This window comes from Anas acuta, chromosome 4 (assembly GCF_963932015.1).
Source record: "Anas acuta chromosome 4, bAnaAcu1.1, whole genome shotgun sequence".
In the NCBI taxonomy this organism is placed as follows: Eukaryota; Metazoa; Chordata; class Aves; order Anseriformes; family Anatidae; genus Anas; species Anas acuta.
In genome coordinates, this window is record NC_088982.1 from 59,435,022 (window position 1) to 59,460,003 (window position 24,982).

The 24,982-nt window shown below is 32.9% G+C and overlaps 1 protein-coding gene across 5 annotated transcripts in view; it reads right to left on the bottom strand.

The window, feature by feature from the left end:
• The window catches only part of TUSC3 (tumor suppressor candidate 3), a 118,506-nt gene that overhangs the window by 50,266 nt on the left and 43,258 nt on the right, over positions 1-24,982 (bottom strand). For all 5 annotated transcript variants that reach the window (XM_068681512.1, XM_068681510.1, XM_068681511.1 and 2 more), the window contains exons 2-6: positions 24,715-24,884; positions 16,726-16,843; positions 14,038-14,178; positions 13,233-13,373; positions 6,239-6,328 (exon numbers count right to left, since the gene is read on the bottom strand). In XM_068681512.1, the coding sequence (XP_068537613.1) occupies positions 6,239-6,328; positions 13,233-13,373; positions 14,038-14,178; positions 16,726-16,843; positions 24,715-24,884 (660 nt within the window). The remainder of the gene's footprint in view (positions 1-6,238; positions 6,329-13,232; positions 13,374-14,037; positions 14,179-16,725; positions 16,844-24,714; positions 24,885-24,982) is intronic.

Consider the following 24,982-nt stretch of genomic DNA (forward strand, 5'->3'; position numbering starts at 1 on the left):
CAAAGATTATGGGTGAATTAGTCCTGGAAAGGCTGTCTGAATTTTGCTGCTTCATTTACAGCATTACACATTCAAATGCCTGTTCTTTGTCTTGACATTCTTCATAAGCAGATAAGAGAAATCTAATACTGTTACATTGAAATGAAAGCATTAGAGTTTACTGGCAAAACTGTATGGAGAGTAAGTGCTCTCCAACTGAAAAATATACCAGATCTGTAAGTCTAAAAGGCCCTGAAGGACACAATATATTTTGATACTTAATTAGTAGTTAACAAAATGATTCCCAACCTGTGTTGCAGGTTATCTTTAGGGAGGAAATACAAATGATTTGCAAAATAATCCATCTGAAGTAGTAAAACACAGCTGTACTAAGATGCAAAGAAAATTCTCTGTATGTCAGGTTTAACATTTTCTCATTTCTAGTATGAGTATTGCAGAGATGTAATGCTGCTGCCACTTAAGCAAAGGCATGCTTTCAGGAGCACTGAAAAGGTGTACCCCTTGGCTAAGTTTAACTGTACTAAAGTCAGTGGTAAACTCTACTAACAATTCAGCTATATCAGTATATCAGAACAAAAGGATAAAATTTACTTTAACTGTTCCCAAAGGAAAACCAATACATATATATATATGAACATATATATGTTCCTGTATATATATGTGTGTGTGTATATATACAGGAACATATATATATATATATATATGTGAAATATAAAGATTAAATTAAAAAGTAAAAAGTAGGAGAATTACGTGGATGGTAAAACAGTGCAACAGGTTGCCTGGAGAAGTTGTGGAATCTCTAACCACGGAGACATTCAAAATTTGCTTTGACTAAGTCCTGAGAAACCTGACCAGAATTGAGCTGGCCTAGTTGCTTTCATAGGTATGTTTCAAACAAAATTAGGCAGTTAGATAAGGCCTTTAAATATATATACAACCAGTAAAGTCCCAAGGAGAAAAAATAGATTCCTACTTGACACTCAGCCTTGATTTACCAAAACTGCTCTTGCCTGTGCAAGCAACAGCAAAACACAAACATGCTTTTCCTTGCATCATTATTTTGTGTGTGTGTGTGTTTTTAAGAAAATGTAGCTTTTCTGTATTTCATTATCATTCTGTCATTCTGTCTTCCTATCTTCATATACATGCACTTCACAACTTCACACAGCTGAGGTTTTTCTGACTTCTGATATAAAAAGAACTGTTCTGTATAAAATGGTTCTTTTTTCCAAATGAAACTGAATTTAGTCTAAGAAACCCATTCACACGCAGTCAAAATATGTGTGTGGGGAGGGGAGGAAAGCGGGGGGGGGAGCATAAGGAGAAGGAGTGTTTGTTTTAAAGTGGTACTGATCAATTAAAATTTGCTTTTTCTTTTTTTTTTTTAATTGGATTTTATCATGACAGACTACTTGTTGCCTGCCTACCTGTCCAAAATCTGCTTTTATTTGATGGGAATGTGTTCCATCGTTACTGAGCCAAGAATACAGTACTGCAATAAAATTACAGTCTACTCTCTAAACTTTTATAGCATATATGCTTCAAGAACTGATAAATTTAGTAATTTAGAAGTTCTCTTTCATCCAAAAAACTCTTCTATCTCACCTCCTTTTCTTCCCATAATAAAAATGGCTACAAAATATTGGGTGAGAGCTCCCTTTTCCGATATCATGGTAGAAACATTTGTTATAACGAAAGTTATTGAAATGTCAGCTATGACTTGCCTTGCTATCTCAAGCATTAGGACAGATGTCTTATACAGGTTAATAGTTTTTCCAACTCTAATTTAACAAATGAGCAACATCATATCTAATGTGTTTATCTGCTAATAGAATTATTTACTAAGATCATTTGTTTTACATTAGTTCAACCAACTCCTTACACTGCCAATTGTTTTTTTGACTAAATCAAGATAGAAGTTTAAATTACAGGCTTGATAAATCCTTTACTAGTTGCAGCTTCTAATTAAACTCACAGTTTTGATGATCACAGAAAAGCCATTTCGTTAAGTACAGTCATAATGTAATCTACTTCTCACTTCTACCAAGTATATTAATATAAATAATGTAAATAATTGCTTATTCCAATAAAAAATAAGAAGTACTTTCAACAGTACGATGTTTGTGATTATTGTTGACAGATGCATCAAAACATCACTGGTGTAAGATCAATCTGGATATCTTATGTTTGACACTGATACAACGACCAGTAAGAACTTTTTTTTTCTTAATTTAAAAGCAAGACAAATACATTATAATGCATCATACAGCAAACTGACTTTTTTATATATTGAACATGCAACTAAGCAATCTGGCCACTTTCAGAAAAGTCAGGCATTTCAAATACAATCTGAATTCAAACATATTTCTGGATAGGTTGAAGGCAAAAAGACAATGTATTTGCTCTGATTTACTGATATGGGAAGGTATTTCTAAAACAGTTCAGTACTCACATGAAAGTTTTATCCTGCTTAGCTATAGAGGATTAATGTGAATTAAGTTTCTTGATAGTCTAAGCATAAATTTTCACAGAGCACCTTAACTTTACATTGACAAATGGAAAAGTGAATCAGAGCAGTCAAACACATTTTTCATTTAACTTCAGAAACAGACAGATTACCAGATAACCCTGCCAGAGGGACTATTTGAAAAGAGATATTTTAAATAATGTTCCTGAATAAAGATCAGTGGTTTTTAAACTGTTAAAAGGCAAGTAGGAATAAAAAGTAAAAAAATAAAAAAAACAAAAAAAAAGCTGAATAAACAGCTTGGTAACTGAACAAACATTTAAAATTGATCTGATATTGAAAGGTGATATTTAAAAGACCTACTAAATGGGTAAAAATTGCTTCCTAATGACACAACTTTTTTATGTTTGAACAATTTTAAAAAGCTTCCATAATATAAGACATGTAAAAGAGAATCTAATTAATATAGTAGCAAATAAAACCATTATCCATTTCATAATGCATCTGCTTATGTAGGGAAAATATCTTCAAATTAACAAATAAATTTACTAAATAAAAATGCATGGCCCCCCTTTACAAAAAAGCGTTTCCAACTTCTAATCACTTCTCACAAAACAGAAGAAAATTATGAGCTTTGAAAAATGTTTACTTTCAGTATTTTAGGTCAAGCTTGTCCTTTATCTTGTTTTCCTACATAGTAAACTTTCAACTATTTTAAAGATGCAGTCCTGAGCATACTGCACAATGAAAATTGTAGAATTTGCATCCAAATATTTTAAAAGTTGCTGATCTGTCAGGATAGATATACATAAATATTTTCCTAGAAATTTGATTTTCTTAGTACCCATGTGTGTAAAAGCTGATGAAAACTTAATAATTCTTTGCTGTTAAGTGAATTAAATGTCAACAGAACTACCTCAGTAGGAAGCTATTTCGCTGTATTCACCATCTCTCTACTTGTCCCACCTCTAGCTCTACCGCTGACAAAATTCAGAACTTTCTCAAGATTTTATATATAATCAGTGGGATGTTTAGCTTTCACTCTAAATTTAGTTAGTAAGGGTCTAATCATAATGAAATTACTAAGCAAAAGATGAAGAACTCCAAAAGTACAACAGATGAAGAAGACATCAAGATAAAAGACTGGCATGTTTCATCAATTTAAAACAGAACTGAAAGATAATACTTCTGCCACTTTCATGTGGACCCAACAACTGAAATTACCTGAAGGCAATAAGGAATAAAGGAAGCAACAACCACCACCTCAGTAACAGAGCATATCAACTTCACATAATAGATCTACCCAGAATACAGAAGAATACAGAATTTCAAAGAATACAATCATAGAATTAAAGTAATTTAGGTAATCAAGAAAGGAATTGTAAATGCTGTGCACAAGCCAAAAATGCAAAGAAATGGTATGTTACTTCTAAAAGATACTGGCACTAATAAGTAGTCTTGTTTAAGCAAAACAAACAAATATCTTTTCATCTTTTGAAAAAATAGGAATTTAAGCAAGAGAAATGAAGTGTCATCCAAAATTATGACAAGAACAAAGCATATAATAGGAAATATCTGAGGCAAGGAACAATTTATGAAGACAGAATTATTATCCCTTTCCGAGAGGCATATCAGGCCCTGCACTACAGAACCTAACTACTAACACCTGAAATGAAAAAAAAAGCTAAGTTTCACCCTGATAATAACACAACTAAGCCTGGTGAGCTGTTCTATGCCTTCTATTGAAAAGAGTTTACATGTTAAGATTGTTGAACGGTTTGTGAGTATAATGTACATGAAATCCTTGTGCAAGATTGGCATGTAAATTTGGAATTGGTACTAAGTCCTGGACAATAGAAATAAAATGGAGAGTTAAACATCATCCAGATATAAAGATAGTACTTGTTAACTTACTGCAGAACACCATTATAGCTATCATAGCTAAATAAATCTTACAGAACTCTCAGATAATTAGTTTTATGACATCAAATTCAGCTAAATGCTAGAAAAAGAACACAGGTTAGTGCTAGAAAAATGAAACAGAAAAATGTTCCATAAAGTTCTTTAACAAATAGAAATGTAAAATAAGTCAAGGGTTATAGAACATTTACTAAACTTCTAGCACTGGTAAAAATCAGAGCTTTAAGTTACAACTGTATTGGTCAGTGCTATTTTAAATTAGGAACTTGGTGAATCAGTATCTGTACCTTTTAAAATTCTTAGAATCTGACTTTTTACTTAATGACACAGACAGCTCCATGGGAGGTAAAAGCACTGACACATGAACAAGTTAAAGACAGGGGAATTAGAGAAACAAAATAACTTACCTGAAGTCATGTAGTGGAGTGAAAACAGAAAAGTATGTATTGACTTATATAGCAGATATATTAGCAGCTTATATAGCAGCTTATATATTAGAATTTAAGACCAGCCTAATGATTACCTTTGTTATTTAGTTGTTTATATTTATACTCCCTAACTAGTAGCTTTTCAGACATTCAGAATCTGAGTTCACACTCTGAGAGACAAGATGGCACAAGCTGAGGAACAATTAAAGAGTTACTTTTAAATGAAAACAGGTCTTTAAAAAGGGCGGTGTGTATAAACCTGGCTACGGTATAAAACTAATTTATTAGGAATGGTGCTTCTTCTGTGCAGTATTTCTTCTTTCTGCTGCTCCATGGGGAAGCTTCATAAATTTAATACTGCAAGGCAGTAACGAAAAGCTAAATTTTTCTAAACACAGTTTTTTACAAAGATTACTTATTACATTTCCAGCTCTACTTCTGCATAACAAGGTTGACAGATAGAATCATGTCACTTTATGATTTCAGTATGGTGTTACATTCCAAATACAAAGCAGATGGGTAAACAAATTCAAACCATCATTTTTTCTGCTATCCCAATTAAGATACAAAGGGATCTTTGAAGAAAATTTATTCTTTAAGTCCTACACCAGTCTCTTAACTAGCAATGGTCAAAGCTGAACATGGCTCAATATGCCACAAAGTATGGAAAACCTTCCTGTCTGCAACTGTAAATTTCACAGATTCCATCCTAACAACTTCTTCGAGAAGTGGTAAATATGGAAGAGTAGTAGAAAGTAGCCAAGGTCCTCTTTACTTTCCCTGTAGGTAAAGAGAGTTTCTCCCTGTGAACTCTGATGAACGCTTACTAATTTATGAGCAGGGAGAAGCAAGGATGAGAATTCCTTCAAAGACAGCAATAACAGCATATAGTAGCAATTTTGGCTGTACTGAATTAATGTTAACTTTCTAAGAAGCTGATAAAGACCTTAAATTCAAGAAGTAAAGCAAAACAGGAAAAAACATTATGTAAAATTCAGGAAGTTCAGTGGAAGTGTGTGACAGGTATAATGGAAAATGGTAAAAAACATTAAGACATTTCCCATCTTTTCTAAACAAAATGCTCAAGATGAAGAGGTTACAGGAAGAGGTTACATATCTCAAAGGTTTGGATAAATGAAAAATTAAAAAAAGCTTGATTTTTCACATTGAGAGGGATCATGCTTGTAAAAAAAGAAAAAAAAAAACAGACAAAACGCATATATAAACGAATTTTGAAAAACACAGGCACACATTTCACTGCCCAAATCAAAAGTGGTGGAACTTTCTAAACACCAACAAGTCTGTAACGGACTCTGCTTCTAATTTGAGACTTAAGAGAATGGTCCAGTGCAAATATCTGCAATTACAGATTCACTGTAGGAAATATCTACCCTCAAAATAAAATTTAAAAGAATTAACTCACCACTTGTCCATTCTGAGGATTTTTATGAGCATATGGGGGTCCACGGATGTGATTCCACATCTGACCAGATGTCATAGCAAACACAACACACTAGAAAAATAGAAAAACAACAATATATTTGTTTTTTAACCCAGAGGAATTGAATAAAAAACACTCTGCTAGTGATGTTTGTTGTAGGTATATAATTGTTTACCTAACCAGATACAGTATCTACTTCTATTTGATGTTTAGGATAGGGTTTTCTGATGTGCTCTTCTCATAAAATTCTTAATGACTTCTGCTAGAAAATAGGTAGCTAAAGACAGAAATTTTCAGAATCTCTCTTCAAATAATCCTCTCTTTATGTGCAGTTGGAATTGCCACATTTACAAATCCGCATGGCAGAAAACACTCATGATAGTAGAAAGCACTCACTACAAATATTATGAAAACTGTCATTTGAGATTTCTACAATCTTTCATGATGTTATTTCTGCCTCTAATACAGCTTTATATAGTTTAGCTTAGCTGTTTACTTTCAGGTATATGAAATTATTTATAAAAAAAAAAAACACCAGGAAAAAAAAATCCAACTATCCAAATGTCTGTCTCATTTATGAAATGCTTACTTTGTGTCCTATATGACTGTAATCCATTTTAACCACGACAAAAGACATGGCTGAGTTGATAGATAAGTGATATTCTCTATGGAAAGGTGTGGAGTTAGGATAGGATTCTATGAAAACTGGAAAAAATTGACATCTAACAGAAGGTCATACTACAGAATCTAAATGGCAAAAATCAGTCATAGCAGGAGTCATGGCTATCTTAAAGAGGAAATTAAAATATCTTTTAATAGCCAAATAAATATATTTGGCTATCCTTAAATAGCCAAATAAATAGCCAATAGAAAAACAGTAATGTTGAACTTGGATCATCTCAATGTCTTCTGATTTAATAGTGCAAATAATCTTTAAAAGACTGATATAAACTAGGTACAGCTTATATATATATATATAAGCTTGTATATATATATATAAGCTTTTATATATACATATATAAGCTTTTATATATATATAAGCTGTACCTAGTTTATATCAGTCTTTTAAAGATAAGCATATAGTAATATGCTTATTTTTACTGTAAATGTATATTTCCACTAGCAAAAGTATAGCCATAGCAATTTATGCAGAAGGTTCCCGAGTATGTAATTTTTTATTTATTTTTTAACCGGGATGATTAGCTAAACCAGAGATGACTAACTTCTCTTTACTAAAGAAAAGTAGCGAGGAATTCTTCAGCTTTTCTTTAAAGAATATTTAATAATATACTTGTGAAATAAATTTAAGCTAGTGTAGCTCTGTAGCACAGTAAATCCAGAACACCTCTAGCAATATACTTTGAACCAGCTTTGGAAGGTCTTAGCACTGAATCTTGACAGAATTTATATAAACTTATCTGGCTTTTCTAGAGTTTTAACTTGATTAGCTGAAACTGCCATTTTTTCAAAGATCAGATGGCTATACTTAGTTTACATTACTTTTGCTCATCTCTGTAGGGAATAACCATTTTTTCCCTCTCCATTCCATTTAGGATGAATTAATTATGATCAGCACAGTGGTGCATTGTAACCAGAGATATCAAAAGCAGTACAAGATACACTGTACCAGTACGGAATGATAAGTTGAGGGCACATGATGACACTAGAGATCACAAGTCCATAAATATTGCACCAATGCTGAATTACAGAAACAAAGGCAAGGGAGCTGCTCAAAACGAGTTTTAGGGATAACAAATAAAACAGATAAACACCAATTTATCAGATTTTTATGTGAGGTGTAGTTGCTGGTCAGTGGAAAAAAAGGACAATGTGTAAAAGTAGCCCCAAGTGAGCTCTAGGGCGAGGAGGAAAAAAAACACCCTATTTCCAGCAAAGTGTGTAACACTGAGAACTAACCATAGCAGTACACCCTTTCGCCAGATCAAAGCCAAGGATCTCAAGATCCAAAGAGAATCAGTGGAATAAGAACCATGACATTCAGAAAGGGAAAGATAATAGGAGAGTTTTTGCATAATTTTGTGTTGTTACTATTGACATTTTTTGCCCTTGTAACAGAAAGAAAGTAATGAGAAAAAATATATAAACTTTTTCCACCCTGTAATAATGATATCTGGTTTAACAATAATACTTTAATTATACCGTTAAGATTTGAATTACAGTAAGAACAGATTCTTGGCTCTAAATATAAAGTGAGTTTCATTTTGTCCATAACAGGATTTGGAGTGTAACAGTATTGTAATTAATATGGCAGATGAAAGCATATTGGTAGTGATTATTAGCAAATGGGTTATGTTTTAATTAATAATATGCAATGAAGTGAAGAGAGTATTATGCTTCCATTAATGAAAAAAAGGAGACCGTTATTTCTATACCTTGCAGATTATTTTAGCTGAGAAATTTATACTGCAATTTTGGTGATGAATCACAGAGCTGATAGCTTCTGTGAAGATAACAAAAGTGTAGAAACTGAGATGAGGGTAATAAAGGTGAGGTGAAAGATGTGAAAGAGCAAAAGTCAGACAGCTGAAACGTGAAACATCAAAAGAACAGAGGTGCATGTAGTGCACAAATACTGGTGGCTCTGAAAGTGAGTCTTCTATTAAAATTGTGATTTTCCTCATTCTTAAATTTATATATTTAATTTATGCTCTATAGGGCCAAGTCTGTTTCCATATGTAAAGATTAAAAAAAAAAAAAAGCAACCTCAGTTTACATTAGTGATGTGCTTTTAATTGGTAATTCTTTCAAATTACTTTAGTTCTCTAATGATGGCTAGTATGGATACGTGACCTCACAACATGCTAATACCTAACGAAAAAAGAGAAAAAAGATAGGAGACAATAGTATGAAGAAACTCTTAATCTATTTTAAGTACCCCAAGAATGTAGCATTTCCATCTTATCCCTTAGGAAAGCATTTTGTGTGCTACAGGTAGTAGTTGACATTCAAGCTCCATTCCATGTTCTCCTATTACTATCAATGAGGTATTGATCTGTTATATTCATTATAGTAATCTACAGACTTTTAACGTTTGTAAAACATACCTGAAATATACCTCATTATTTGTAGAACTGACACATGCATCATAGACACACTGATACCCAATGCTTACCATTCAAAACCCCTTTCCATGTGATCCCATGCTTTAGGATCCAAAATTTCCAAATCACCTGGTTGTTTCATTGCTATGAATCAATGTTCCTCAGGATAAAACTTACACAAATTCATTCTTACAAATGAACAACTTACAACATGTGATTAATGACTTCATATTTACCTTAAGGTTTTCTATGGTATTGATTACAATGGAACAATTCATATGCAGAGAAATTATTGTTTTCAGTTTTCTTGGACCTTGTCAAAGGATGAAAAGTAGAGAAAGAAGATTCCAGCAAGGCACTTTTCTGTGAGAACTTAAAAGGATTTATTTTTTTTTTCATTTACCCAGGCGAAGCAGAGTCTCTACTTTAGCAGTTCTACAAAGAAGAGAAGCACTCAGCCCTTACCAAAGACAGTCCTTTCATATACTCACAACCCCTTCCTTTCATACTCCTGACTAGGAAGAATAGGAACAGCTCCTAGGCAGCTGCCTTGGAATCTGAAAACAGACTTTGCCCTCCCAGATTCCATAGGTACACAGGCAATATTGAAATGTACACTGAAAAACTGAAAATTGCATGCAGAAAAGCATGTTGGCAACCCAGCAAAGAAACTATTTTAAGAAGCCCCATGTTGTCCACATTCTAGGCATTTGAACAAATATTTTCTCAGCTCTAGAGAAACTGTTGTCTGAAATGTAGCAATTGCTTATGTAAAATGTTAGAAATTTGCTCAGCCTCACACTATTTGACCTTTTATTCTCTGCTTAAGAAATGAAGAGTCTTGACAAGAATCTGAATTGCTTCTTGTTATCAGCATAAAAGGACAGGAGTCTGCAAATATCTTAGGACTGAAGTCCTTCCTCATCTTCATATTAGTATGTGAGGGGAAAATTTCCATAGATGAGCAGTAGGATTTAAATTAAAGTCTAAAAAAATGTAGGGGATAAATTTTGGGTGTGATCTCAGTAGATATATTTTGAGTACTAGGTACAGTGACTCAACCACCACAGTTTGCCTTTCCAGAAATCTTCTGGGTAATGCTGCAAGTAAAAATGCCTAAGGCATACAAGATACTACCAGAGTTTGCAGCGCTTCCATGAGAGGATGAAACAGCTTATCACAACTGCTATTGCTCGATCTAATATTGAGGACAAAATTAATTCAACAGTTTTGTGTTAACTGACATTGGAATCTATGTATGACAGTTCTCTTGATTCTGTGACTATTCAAATCTATTAGATGGGTTGTTAAAAATGGCATTCCAAAATATTTTCCTAAAACATGGCTGGAAATATTATTTATGAGGTGTGGGTTGTTTTGATGTTCATACCAAATTAAAAACCAATCTTCTGGGATCCTTTTTGCTCCTTATAGTGAAAATAACAAAGGCACTTTATGCAGAGAACTTTTTCTAATTTCTAGGAACAGAGAGGCACTGTCCTTTTTTTTTTTTTTTTTTTTTTTTAATAAAGATAGGTCTCCAACCTTTGTGAGTACAAAAGCTCTTCAAAACAGCACACCAAAGAACTCTTTAAAACAATGAAAACAAAAAACAGACCTGTCTATTTGCAATGATACAGAATCCCTGGTTTTCAATTACTGAATTTCAGGAGATCTATGATTAAACTGAAATGTAAAATGTTATTTTCCATAAGGTTAATGAATGCAGGCCATCTAGCAGAATGAAACATGAGAAGAAAAAAAACAATTTTGATTATACACAAAGTTAGAGTACACTCATGCCTTCAACTACAGCCCCAGGGTACACAATACATGGCCTCTTTAAAATGGTGCTAACAAAAATCTCTGACAGATGTAGTATAAAGTGGTTTGATACTTGCATTAAAAGGCAGTCACTATAGGAGATAAAGGTTACTTTTTCTTTTGGGTCATTTACCATCATCTTTTGAGATAATTTGTCTACTACCTTTCCTAGAGAGAATTACAGAGGCTTTGTTTTTTTTTTTTTTTCAATTAAACTAAAATAATGTAGGAAAGCAGACAGGAAATAAAATAATAATAATAATAAAAAAAAAGGTTTACCACCACCTAATTCAGTCCTAGAAATTTGACTGTATTACTTTTACTGCGTTTCGGCCAAAGTGTATACTCCCAAGCAACTATAAAATGAGATTATTTACCTTTTTACTATAAGTAATTAAACTGGAATATTATATTATAAGCCTAAATTCTGTGGTATTATTCAGAAGCATACATCCAAATGACATTGTCATAAAAGTGGCAGTGGAATGCAGCCTCATATAGCTATAGGGCAATTACTGTTGCAAGGGACCTCCACGGGTCATCTTACACCTGTTACAGTTCAGGGCATTCTCCAGTTGACTTCTGAGTATGTCAGGACAGCAATCCTGACCCCTGACCCTCAGCCTAGGTTTTCAATTGGTCTTCTCCTAGAAAGCTCCAAATTGGACATAAAAACACGCATACACATGCACTGCAGGAATAACAGGTGGCCAACACTACATAGAATTGTACAGTGTCTCGTTTTGTACACTTTGGACCTGCGTAAGTCTGAATAGCAAAAGAAATGCTACAAACCACTTCTCTGTTTTTTTGTTAGAAATCACAGATGCCAGAAGACATCCACTCCTTTTTACTCTCTGGTTCCTCTCCGTACTCTCAGCTCACACTTTTCAAGGATTCACAACCCAACACTTCACTTTCAAAATGATTAAAACTTTTTCATTGGAAAATACTGGTATTCTACACAAATATATGGAACTAAATTTGACAGCCTTACTTTGAAGGAGAACTGTCAAAATTCTGTGTTAGAGCTCAGGATACTGTAACATACTGAAACAAAGAACACATTCTGCCCATGGCTCTCTAAATTGAAAGAAAACATTCAACTTGAAATCTAGTCCTTCAGGTGGTTTATTTGCAATCTTGGACTTCATTCTTTGACTTCTAAATAACTACTAAATACTAGTTAACTACTAGTATTAGTAATTAACTAGTAGGTACTAGTTAACTTCATCCTTGAATTTATGTAATAAATGCTGCCAGTGAGCCCATCAGCTGTAAGTTTCACAAGAAGGTAGTTATCTCCTTGTCTTGTTGAATCAGAGCAAAACTGACCACCAATATGACATGGCTTTGAAAAGGCAAAAACAATTTTGTTTTGTATCAGTAACTTGCTTCTAGAAGAGCTTAAATGCAAATGACACTGGCAAAAGTAAACTCATATTCCGCCTACAATCCTGGCCATATGCATTCAAGAAAAATTAATTTAGATAGAAGCAAGTTGAAAAAAGGTCTTTAAAATGATTGAGTGAACAAATAACCCATTTACATGGAAAGAGAAGAAAAGCTTGACTTATCTTGTACAGAATACATGAACAAATTTCTAAAAAGTACTGTTCTCATTGCTAGCATAAAAGGAAGGAATTCTGTTAAGCTGTAAAATGTTGGATTGACTTGATGCTACTCTAATGCTGATAACCAGGCTCCTGAATCATGGTTCAGGAGCATGTCCCCCAAAATTAAGTCTTAATGCTACTTCTCAGATTTAATTCTTCTGTCAGTCACAATGACAGCAGAAATTAAATTAATGAGTACTTGTTGATAAACCTTAACTCTCATCTGTCATACTTACATGCTATCTAAAACTAAGATAGCTGACTATGCAGCACAGACAGTGTTTTTCCGTGAGTCTTCTCAGATGTTTGAAGACTATGGTATAAATGAACTTACTGCAATACACTGTTAAGCACATTCGAACTTAATTCATCATTTATGGCCTTTGGTTTTTAATTTACTATGCAAGTAACAAAGACACATACACTAAGACAGGGAACTAATGCAAAGCATATTAGCATGGAAAATCTGCATACCAGAGCTGCCATGGCCCAGCCAGTTTTGTTGTAGATGAATTCTAAATTATTTCTTCTCAGATATAACAAGCCACCAACAAGAGATACCAGAAGAGCCAGTGCAATTGTACCAGAATAGTTAGGAGGCCTGAACACTCTAATCTGGAAAAAATAAAAACAAATACAGATCAGAAATAAATACATACCTACAGATCTATTTCCATATAAGCAAACAAGGAGCATAAGGAGCATCTGAAATCTGGTTTTGACACAGATTAATCACTGAATGTATCCATAAATAAGAAAAAACATAGTACCTGCCTTAATAAATAGATTGCATGAAAAAAGCTGTAAGGACCATTTTAAACTAATACGCTACTGACCTGAAAAATTCAATACAGAATATTCCATTATCTCTTCTTTCAGAAAATTAAACTGTTCAACTCAAAAAAATATATGTATTTTCAACAGATATGCATGTTGTTTCTGAATTATGAGCAACTACTTTTAGATCCATTTGTTTTGTATGTAGTATTGCAAGCATGTATTACTCATTCAAAACTAATTATCACAATATCACTACTTTTTTCATCTAGAAAAAAATAAACATAATTTAAGCAAGAATAAAATATAATCTGCAAACTATAGAAGTTACCACAACTATCATGAATATTTATTTTGGTTTTGTTTCTTTAAAAATATGCATTCAAGAGCCTACGTTTTAATGGAAAAATAGGCATTAAGGAGGGACTGCATTTGTCATCTGAGTGTCTCAGACTACAAAGGTACATTTGGCTCTAACTTTTAAAATTGTCGAAAGACTTACATGAACATCTGTTCTGTCAGCTATCCATTTAGCTAGCTGTTCAGCTGCAAATCCGATTCTCTGCAGGTCAAATGTGTCAGCTCTCTTGGGCTTACCTTTTGGAGGAAAATGCATGAAAGTCGGAGCAGAGTTCATATTCAGCTACAAAAGAAGGAAAAATAGCAAAAAAAATTAGTAACCCCGTACTTTAAAATGTTTACCTGTTATGTATCAGACAACATAAGCATATTTAATATGAAAAATATTATTTGCCCTCCTGCTTAATGTGTTACTCTTTTTTTATATATCTTCATGTACAGTCCTATAAAAAGTGCTCAAAGTATTCCTTGCTTTTTTCTTCTGGTAGATTCTTTTCGATGTTTAATTATTCAGAGTGTTTCACCTACCAGCTTTTTTGTCTAAGAGTATCTTACACTTTATAGTTCCCACACACTGTAAGAACTTCCCAGCAGTTAGTAAAAACAGACAGCCCACCTCCCTCCAATCTATTAAAGTATATTAGGCTGAAATTCAGGGGAAAATAAAAGCTTATAGCTTGACATTGTTTCTCTTGCTTAGCTCTCACCAGTCCAAAGTTACCTAGGTGATCTTCATCTTCACGGGTTTTAAGACAGACTACCGCACTAGTGCTTAGTCCTTTTTGAATCCCAGAAAACCTAGATAACTAGCTTCGATGACATAACTTGCTCTGGGAATTGGGTGAATATTAATCCACATGTCAATACCATTGGAACTATTCACACTGCATCAATCTGGGAAGTTTGTTTAAATATAATTCAATTGATTTAAAACCTTTCATAATTAAAAGAAATAAAAAGTAAGAGTATGCCTCTTTGTAAGTCCTCTCAGCTATATTGTGTACAGGGTAAAAAAAACTCATAGATGATAAACAAACATATTTATATTTATCACTTTGTTTAAATTTTGACTTCAGCTTTGTTATAGGTGCTATAGGTATATATTATTATATAGGTATATATTGCTATGGGTATATATTATAATTATTCTATATAAGATTCCTCCATATTTAGTCCATCTCAGAAAAGATGTAATAAACCATTTGAAAAACATGAAAATTAACGTAAACAAAATCAAAGAAAATATTTAAATATGATGCAATATGGAGATCTTTGAACAGCAAACACAGAGTAACCTTGTTTGTTTCATTCCTGCAAAATGAGTTTTATCACATTACCAAAACATATTATCTAATCAAGTATAGAGCTGAATTTATCATTAGAAATTACCAGCTATTAAAATATTTTCCAACTAAGCAAAAAACAGCTCACTTCCTTAGTGAACCTATTTGTAAATAAAAGTATTCTGAGAAAGGCTAAGAGAAATTTTGCGAAATAGTTTTACAATACTTTGTAAGATTCAGAAACCTCAGATACAGAAACCTTCTGACACTGTACAGAGATGGCAGTTGGTTTGCAGCTGTTTTATCATTTCTCTACAAACAATATAAAAGCTGGAAATCCAGTCTTCTTTTTAATTATTTTTTTTCTTTCTTTTTCCTCTGACATCAGTATTACATTACTGGTTTGCACACATAATGACAAGGTCAGAACTACTAGAAAAATCCATCTTAACCCATCATCAGTCATTCAGGTCCCTTATGCTTATCACAATATTTCTCACAGACAGCCAAAAAAATTAAACATTTCATTTAATTTGGTGTAATGTTTATGTGACTTTAAATGTTCATCATCTGAAATAAACAGAACCTGTGCCCTTTTACACAAGTAATAAATTGGACTGTACTACTCTAATATGTATTGATGGCTTAAGGCAAGATCAAACAATGTATTTTAGTGTAACCATAAAGGATAATGTAAGATAAATTTTTAAAGGTTGAAAGTTTTAAAATCAAAATCTTACCCATTAATAAGCATATTTTTACACAACACATTCTAAGATGTGTGATGGAAGCCAAAATATTTACAAAACACAAACTATCAAAATATAAAATATTTGAAAATTAAATATTTAAAAATTTCAGAGAAAATGTCTAGCTCATATTTCACCAAAAGGTGATTAAAAATATAGAGAACTTCAAAACTTGTTACTCTTCTTAATCTCTATTTTTAGCTTCAATCAGTAGATAAATATCAAAGAGAAAAAAGCATGGTTTTATTTAGTATGAATTTTCCAGGGATGCTTTTTGTCTTGATTATTCAATTTAAGACTATTTTCCAGGAATTGATTCCTCATTCTTCATAGCCAGCATATAAAATCTAAAATCTAAAAGTCTCCTCTCTTTACCCTGAAGAACTTCCAGACTAAGAGTACTAAAGCTGAAAAATATTTTCTTCAACCTATTCAACTAAATGGCTTTTAACTAAGACCATTTTTCCTAAAGATAAATAAAATCTTTAAATGCAAATGTTATTTACACTGCATTTCATTCCAGAAAACAACACTAATAATGGGCTGATGAAATTTTACATACATATAAGATCACCTATAAAGAAATACCATGAACTACATTTAGGAAATGCTGAAAGTGGCTACTTGTACTATTCTTCGTTGTTAATGTTATAAAAATTCCAGCATCTGGTATTTTTAACCAGAAAATTTATATATGAAATGCATATGTATCTACAGAGAGAACACTTTTCTGCTGTCATTTATCAAATAAATATGTATTATAAAAAATTAAGAATGTTTTATAATATCCAGCATTACCTGTTGAAAGACATCTGCCCCTTCATCATAATCCACTATTGTGAAGAACAGCTTGTTTGAAAAAGCAGATGAATAGCGCCATGAATTAGCCAGCACTTGATATTCTTCGTTAGCTTGCCTAAAAGAAACAAACATATATCTGTGTGGCATCCACTGGCAACAAAGATGACCTAGCCAACTGCAGTGGTTAGGCGATTTACACTTAAAATTTCATTCTCAACACCCATATTATCAATTAATAAACAAAGTTCGAGCTCATTATACAACTCTCTGCTTCACACTTGCATTCTCCAAAATTACAAATGTGTTAAGTCAAACTAAAAGCAGAGAGATCCCAGAAGATGTTAACAAGAGTAATCTCCTTCATAATCAAAAGCTTCAGAAAACACAATTAAAACCCTCAGGAAAGGCCTCCTGAGGATCACCAAAATCTGCAAACAGATCTCTGTATGGAGATGCTTACATGGCCTTCAAGTATAGTAACAGGATTTACTTGCCAAAGACAAATGCACATAGAGAAATCTGAAAGTAGTGAAAAATCACAAAGAAACGTGACTGTAGTATTCTGTACAAAAAAAAACAGAGCCAAAGAAAAAGTCTGTCCACACTATGCCAAGAACTACTAAACATTGGGGATGTGACAGCAAGCTAACAGGAGGTTCGTAAGTAGCATAAAAATGCTCATGATTATTTCTATAAAACAAGGTTTAAAAGCAATACAGAATAATTTTCCACAACATATAGGGTTATATAATCTGTTTTATCATCATTAGAAAGCCATATTGCTACTACTTGTGATTTGCAAGAAAGCCTCTTATTTGCTTTCCTTGCGGCTGTACATTCAGGGTTGTTTTGGGTTTGTTTTGGTTGCTTAGTTTATTTTAAACCTTTCCATGTCTGCCCTGAGAGGAGGAAAAAAAAAGGGGGGGGTACACTGATCCTTACCAGTAAAGAATTGCCCCAAATACACAAGCACAGAACTATTTCCATGCATATGATGGTGCAGACTACTATTTACTTAAAAGCTGGGACTGCAAGAGAGAAACTCTGCACTAAACACATACAAAAACATCATATTTTAAGAGCAAATAAACACACATAAAGAGGAGGAAGACAGAATTACAGGCGTGGTAAGACAATACCCTATTTCCTTATAACTGTGATCAGCCTTAGGCATGAGATATATTACATGCAACTCCAGCAGAGTTGTGTTGTATCTAGGAATATATTGTATACAAGAAAAATCTATCATGAAAAAAAGTTAAAATAAAATTTGATCATCTCTTCTCCCTGGAAAAGAAATCTCATGAAGCACAAAAAAACTCAGCTTTCACTCATTACTTGATTAAGACTTTCTCCTTAAAACATTTATTCAACAGACAAAATTTGGAATTATAAAAAATGGATTATGCTTTTTTTTTTTTTCTAGAATCAAATATTAGCATTAAGCAGACTAACATATTCACTGTCATCCTGAAGAGGGCAGTCAGACAACATCAAAGGAATGCTATAAAACCTCAAGAAATATCTGTGGGACACTCTTCACTCTTCTGTTAAACCTGCTATATTAAAGTTTCACTATTTTCATTATAAAAACAAGATAAAATCACTTTATCTTGATGCTAGCATTCTTCTTAGTCTACCCATCACTTGTGATGTAACAATATTTCTGGAAGTTCAGATACTCCAGTTATGCCCCCACTATTTGACAAAACCCTCTTGTTCCCTTCGATCTCCATGCATTTCTTCATGTTTAAATTATGCTATTTTGATTTAATGTAACTGGCAGAACACAGGTTTCAGAAAGTAACATTTTTCCAAACGTCCTCTTGAATTTTCTGTAACAGTACAATTTTATCTTCTCACTGAACGTTCCAAAGCATTCTGCAGTACACCCTTATAGCAGCTCTTGGAGGGTGTGGAGGAAGGAGACTGCAACAAGGAGGGGCAGGAATGCAAAGTTACAGGATTGCTACTGAAGAACGTACTACAATTACTGTGTTAAATAATAATAATAATAAAAAAAAAGATATTCCACATCCACTAAATAAGTTCCAATGGATATCCTGATGAAGCCAAAAAAATTGCATTAATTTTTTTTTTTGATGTGTTGCTTACTCGTTCTTAAATATAATAATAATAAACAGTGTAAGTACTTGGCTGGAAAAAAAAATCAACCTCCAATTAACATCAGTTATATCAATTCCATCACTAGTTATCTACTTGTCTATCCCTACCATTAGTTAACATCAACTCTATCACAGTTTGTTTACATGAAGTAATGTTAATTATATAATTCATTATAATAATTATATAAAATACTATAAAGACATAGAGCAGAACCACACTTGGTATGAACTCATCAGATTAACATTAGCACTGTTCTTGTTAGTTTGACACAATTTTTTGATAGAAAAGATTTAAATGATTTTTCTGTCAGATTTTTCTGATTCTGTAATTCTGTAAATGATATTGCTGCTCCAGTCACCTCTTAATCTTGTCATAACATGTAGCAACATATAGCAACACCAACAGTAATAATAACCAACTTCTAGAAAATAATGACCAGATCAAAATAAAATGCTACTACTAGAGTTTCCTAGAATATTCAACCCACTGAAAAGTAAGCTGCTAGGCAAATGGTCTATAAAATGTCACACATTACACAAGAGCACTCATTAAATATTAAAAGTTTTATTTAAAAAGATTAATTACATTGGTGTCTATGGCAGATAATCACATTTGTATAGCTTGAGCTATATTAAATTTGATTAATTTTGTTCTATTAGTCTGACATTATATTAGGGAAAATGCAAACTGAATGTTGTAAAAGGAATAAAATAGACTGTAGAATTATTTGTCAAAGAAAGCAGTAAAACATCAATTTTTGGCATGCTATGGACTGCAAAAAAACATTTACGAATGTACAATTGGCAAAGAATGCATTACCAGGTGACCTACCAGTTCTTAACCCATCTGCTTAAGTAGAAATGTGATCAATGCTGCAATTTACATCCAGAACAACTTTTGTTTTTTATTTGAAATGGTTTTCCCTAAAAGATGAGACAAAGAGGCTAAATGCATATTTTAACTACTACTCAGTATCAAGATAATAAATTCAAACTGCTTATTTGCTTTTGTTTTTAGCATGACTCGATGTCATGGTGAAAAGCATGAAAGAACCTAACAAATTCATCCAAAATATACTCCAAACACTACAAAATAAGACAGAACGGACAGTAGTTGAATACTACACTATTTATGCAATCTAAATATTGATAGTAACAGAAAACAAGCTAAAAACCATGGTATTCTATTTACAGCATCCCAATAGATCCAATTCCAATTTATTCTGGAGATGAAAGGACACTTCATCATATTTTGTAGAAAGAGAATAAGGAGCCTCTCATGGTCCACACAAATAACTACTATTCTGGAAAACAAGACTCATCCATACTTCTATCATAATACTAAAATGCACTGGAAAAAAACAAATGCAGAACTTTCACTGGCTCGTTCCACACCTCCTGTTCCTTTTTTGAACAAAAGTTCAAAAGATAATTCCCTCTCAGTACAGTGAAGAGACATAGCAATGTTTTTTTCACTACCCGCTCATGATCAACCAGCAAAAAGCTGAAAGGTAGAGGGAGGATCCTGTCTTCTCATTTCTCATGACAACTCCTTGACTGTCAGAATTTTATTTTTTGCTTTTGACCTACTCTTTGATCAACTACTTGAAAACAGTTTTCTCAGATATCCTCTTGAACAGGGAAACCAATAGATTTCCTTTCTTTTCTAGATAAAAAACCTCCTCCTAGATATATCTTACTGATGGGGTAGATGGTAATAAAAATATGTGGAACTTATTATTTTGTGTATTTTGTCATTCCTTTCTGCACAATGAGTCAACAGCAGAAGGCAGCTATACTTAAGGGCCTTTTATGAAAGGCACATGACATTAAGCTCAGAACTTAAAAATGCACAAGCTGTATGTTGAATTATAATATACCTTTTTATAATCCTAAAGCAAATACAAAAGAAATAGTTAATAACTAATTGACTTGGAACTCATGCTGCAGCATGATTTCTGCAGTAGGTACATCTTAGTCCAAAAGACACTGTTAATCCTTTCTGACAGAATTCAGCCTCGTCACTCAAAATGCAACAAAAGAAGTCTTTAGAAAACATATGCCACACCAGCAAAATTGAGCTGGCTCCCTCATGACCAACACATATACTGTATACACTTATTTGTATTTATACAAAATTATTATTTAGATTATTTTATATACTTATTATACTTTATATATACTTTTATATACTTTATATATATAAGTATATACACTATATATTTATATATACTATATATATTATAGTATATACTATATACTATACTACAAGTATATATAATATATATATACACATGTATATATACTTATATATATATACACTTACATACTTATTATACTCTTTACACACACATATTCACAGATGCATACACAACTTCATCTAATGGGAGTGCTCCTTTCAATACAAGCTTTTACATATACAACAGTCTAGTCAACATGGGGTGAAAAAAATACTGGCTACACAAGCTTCTCTCCATTCCTAGCCTTTTTTGGCTGCTTCTTCATAAACACAGCCTTTGGAAAACTGTTAGTGAAAATATTTCATTAAGATGAATACCAAACCAATCCATGTCTCAGAGTTGAGAAATGGGTTGTTGCATTTTCAGAATCACCTGTAAATCAATCTGATTCGTTATGGACATAGAATAAAACAGAATTTATATATATAATTTTTAACTTCTAAAAGTACGTATTTAAAATACTGAAAAGAGATTATGTAAAAGAATTTGAAGCAAATCAAGCAAAATTATGTAAACAGAAAGCATTAAATACAACAGTATTACATGTATTAGGAACAAAGACATAAAGCACTGGATGAATAGATAAATTACATAAAAAATGACAAATTAAGTGAGAATCACTGATTTTTTTTCAATTAACCCTTCTCAAGCTGATGTGTAACATTATCTATTTATTTCCTGCAGTGATAAAAAATGCTTCTCATTCCACTGGCAAAAAAAGATCTTCAGTAATTTTTGCTTGAGAACATCTACAAAATATGCAATATGCTTTGATTTTAATCAAAAAGATCAACTAGTAATTGAAAGGTTAATTTTACATAGTTTCATCCAAACTTCTGAAGTCACGAGGATTTCTTGGCATGCAGCATTTTAAGAGTAAATTTATATTATTTCCACATGCTTTCACAAACCTGTAACTTCTACGTGATTTATGTGACTGATGTGACAATGTTGTCCTTGCTGCACACAGAAAAAACTTGGATTTTATGAGACAAATGGGGTCTTTTCTCCACGTATGGTTTCTTACTATATATAAGGGTATACTTTTTCAGAAGTTACTACATAGCGTAATCCCAAAAGTTTTAAGATTTGGCTACGATCACTCAACCAAGTTTTAACCAAAATATGGAACTTTTCTGGTGTTGAAAAGATTGGGAAAAAGATCTTCACACCTTCTAGACAATGTCCAAACAACAACACTCTTCAGCAATGGACAGACACTGTATTCCTTAGTCTGGTACAAAACTTGACCACCAAACTGATTTTATGTTCACTCTGAAAGGTGGGTGATGCTAACTTCCTAGATGGAAGAAACTAGCTCTCCATTGTTGGTAGTAAAATCATTCAAAACACTTGAAGGAATGTACAACAACACTGTAGGTAGGGGATCAACCTGACATCAAGCATTCTAAATTTAGACAAATGCAAAATCAGATACACAAAAGATACAGTTTATTTTAACACAATAGGACACATTACCCCTCATGCCTCAGATGAACAAGTCTTCAATGGTCAACTCCAATGACAATCAGCTTCCACTGCTCTTCTGCAGAAGAGGAGCACATCTCCCACCATTGCTCTCCCACCTGTTATTTCTCTCTCTCTCTCTCTTTTTTTTTTTTCCATATAATACTTTGTTATTCATGCTTAGCTTTTGAGGTAGCTCTATGCAACAGCAGCACACTACATTTCTCTTTTAAAAATACTGCTCCCCTATTCTTTACAAACTGGACACTGAGATAAAACACCAAAATGTCAAATCTATCCACCAAAGAGAGAAGACCTTTAGACTTTTTTTTTTTTGGGTGCGGGGGGAGGGTGAGCATACTAATTCTTGAGACAGTTATTCAAAGACAAATATTTCAGTCTAAATACTACTTTTTATTTTAAATATAACATTGGTTTTTGTATACAACTGTTTCAAAAATATTTTGATTAGCAACAGTTAACTTAAACCGTGGATAGAAGCATCCTCACAGAACATTACAGATTTAGTTAAAAATCTATTTTTCCTTTAGGCAAACTGGCTAGTGAATAGCTAACAATAAAGTAATGCATGCATTTCAGTTCTGTATATCTTTTCAGTGCTCCCATCCATTAATTAGCCATTGATTTGAAAATGTCGATTTTCCTAATAATGGTTTTATGTGCAGTACGATCAACCTCATTAAATTTCTTTTATTTCACATGAAAGAGAGGATCTCAACTTCACATTCATTTAAATAATCCTGACTGAAAGCAGTATGTTGATTTTTTTCTTCCTGTTATGCTTAAAGATTTTTAGTTGCTTCTATACATAAATACCTAGCCTAGCATATTACAGGATGAAGCTTATAAGGTTAACTTATCTACTTGGAAGGAAAATAATAAGTGATTTTAAACAATATGGTAAACTTCCAACTCTTGTTTCATTTCCTAAAGTTAAACTCTGGCAATGCAAAGAAATAGTAGCAACCAAGTGCAGGAAGTGGTAAAGAAGTATTACTTTGACTTAGCAATGTTAGCTTCTGTACCTAACTTCCTCCCCTTCACAGTTCAGATGTAGAGGGTGAACTCATGGGAATGCAATTTACACACTCTTCTTCAAAACTGACAAACTGAAACCAACAGCAAAAAATTAACCTATTAAAACATCTAAGAAAAAACATATATAACTACAGGTTTTCATCTTATGATTGCAAGCCAGCTGAATTTTGTGTTGTAAATGTTGCATTCTATTGCCTAAGAAATCCAACAAGTCACTAACAATTATCAACTTTAAATATTGCTTACATTACACCTATTTAAAACAAAGAAATATTCTTCATATAAATGTTACCTATTTTGTAGTTCTATGCAGCATTCCGGTGCCTATTTAGATAAGTTTTGAACACCCTGAATAATAAGCCTAAACACAGTAATTTCTAATGCATGTTTTGGCTGAAGAAGGTTTTATTAGCTCAATTTCTGATTTAGTAATGTAATTAAGTACATGACTAGCTCTCAGTCCCTTGGCCCCATTCCCATGTCTATCATTTGTCATTTTTTGATTAACTGCATTGAACTAGAAACTTTCAGAGAAAGATCTTGGACTTAGAAGAATACCACTACCACTCCAATATATGTTCTAAAAGGAGCTAACAGCACATTTCAAAGTGCAGTGCCAGACAGTATTCCACAATATTTTTCCTTGTGGAAAAATGCACTTGCATGTAAGAAATATCCAAATCGGTGAAATCACAGCATAACTCACATCTGTATCAGAGCTTTAGATATCACTTAATGGGAGAAATTAGTGAAATGTCATATTATTGAAAGGTAATTATTTACTTTATCACAAAACATCTTTGGAGAGATTGCAGCTGACTGATAATAGTATAAAGCAGATTTCTTAAAAAGTTTTAGTCCTAGGTGGCATACATTTTGTTCAACTGTAATTAAAAAATGCTGAAACTAAAAAAACTTCTAAAATTTATCATATATATTAAAAAGAAGTTGAAATGATGCTTTAACAAACACATGAGGCTGTTAAATAGTAAATATCTGCCCCAAGCAAAGAACAGTCCTACCTGTATTTCACATTGATTAAAATGTTCACCTGAAAACTGTGGTGAGAAAGGCGGAAAAAAAAAATGAATTACCTGCAAACAGAGCATTGCCGCTGTGGCTGTAGAGCAGTGAACATCACTATCACAGAGTAGTTACGAGGTGGAGCCTTCACAAATCTTCGGAATTTGTCTCCATTCATGCGGATGACCGAGCGCCTTGAGCTCCACTCCATCAGCTGTTCTACCTTCTCAGCCAGAAGATTCTGTAATTGAGGACAAAGATGAGGAACATTTAAGCTTAAACTTCAAGCACTTTGTAGCTATATTCTGCCTTTGCATGCCCAGAGGGGACAACTGTATA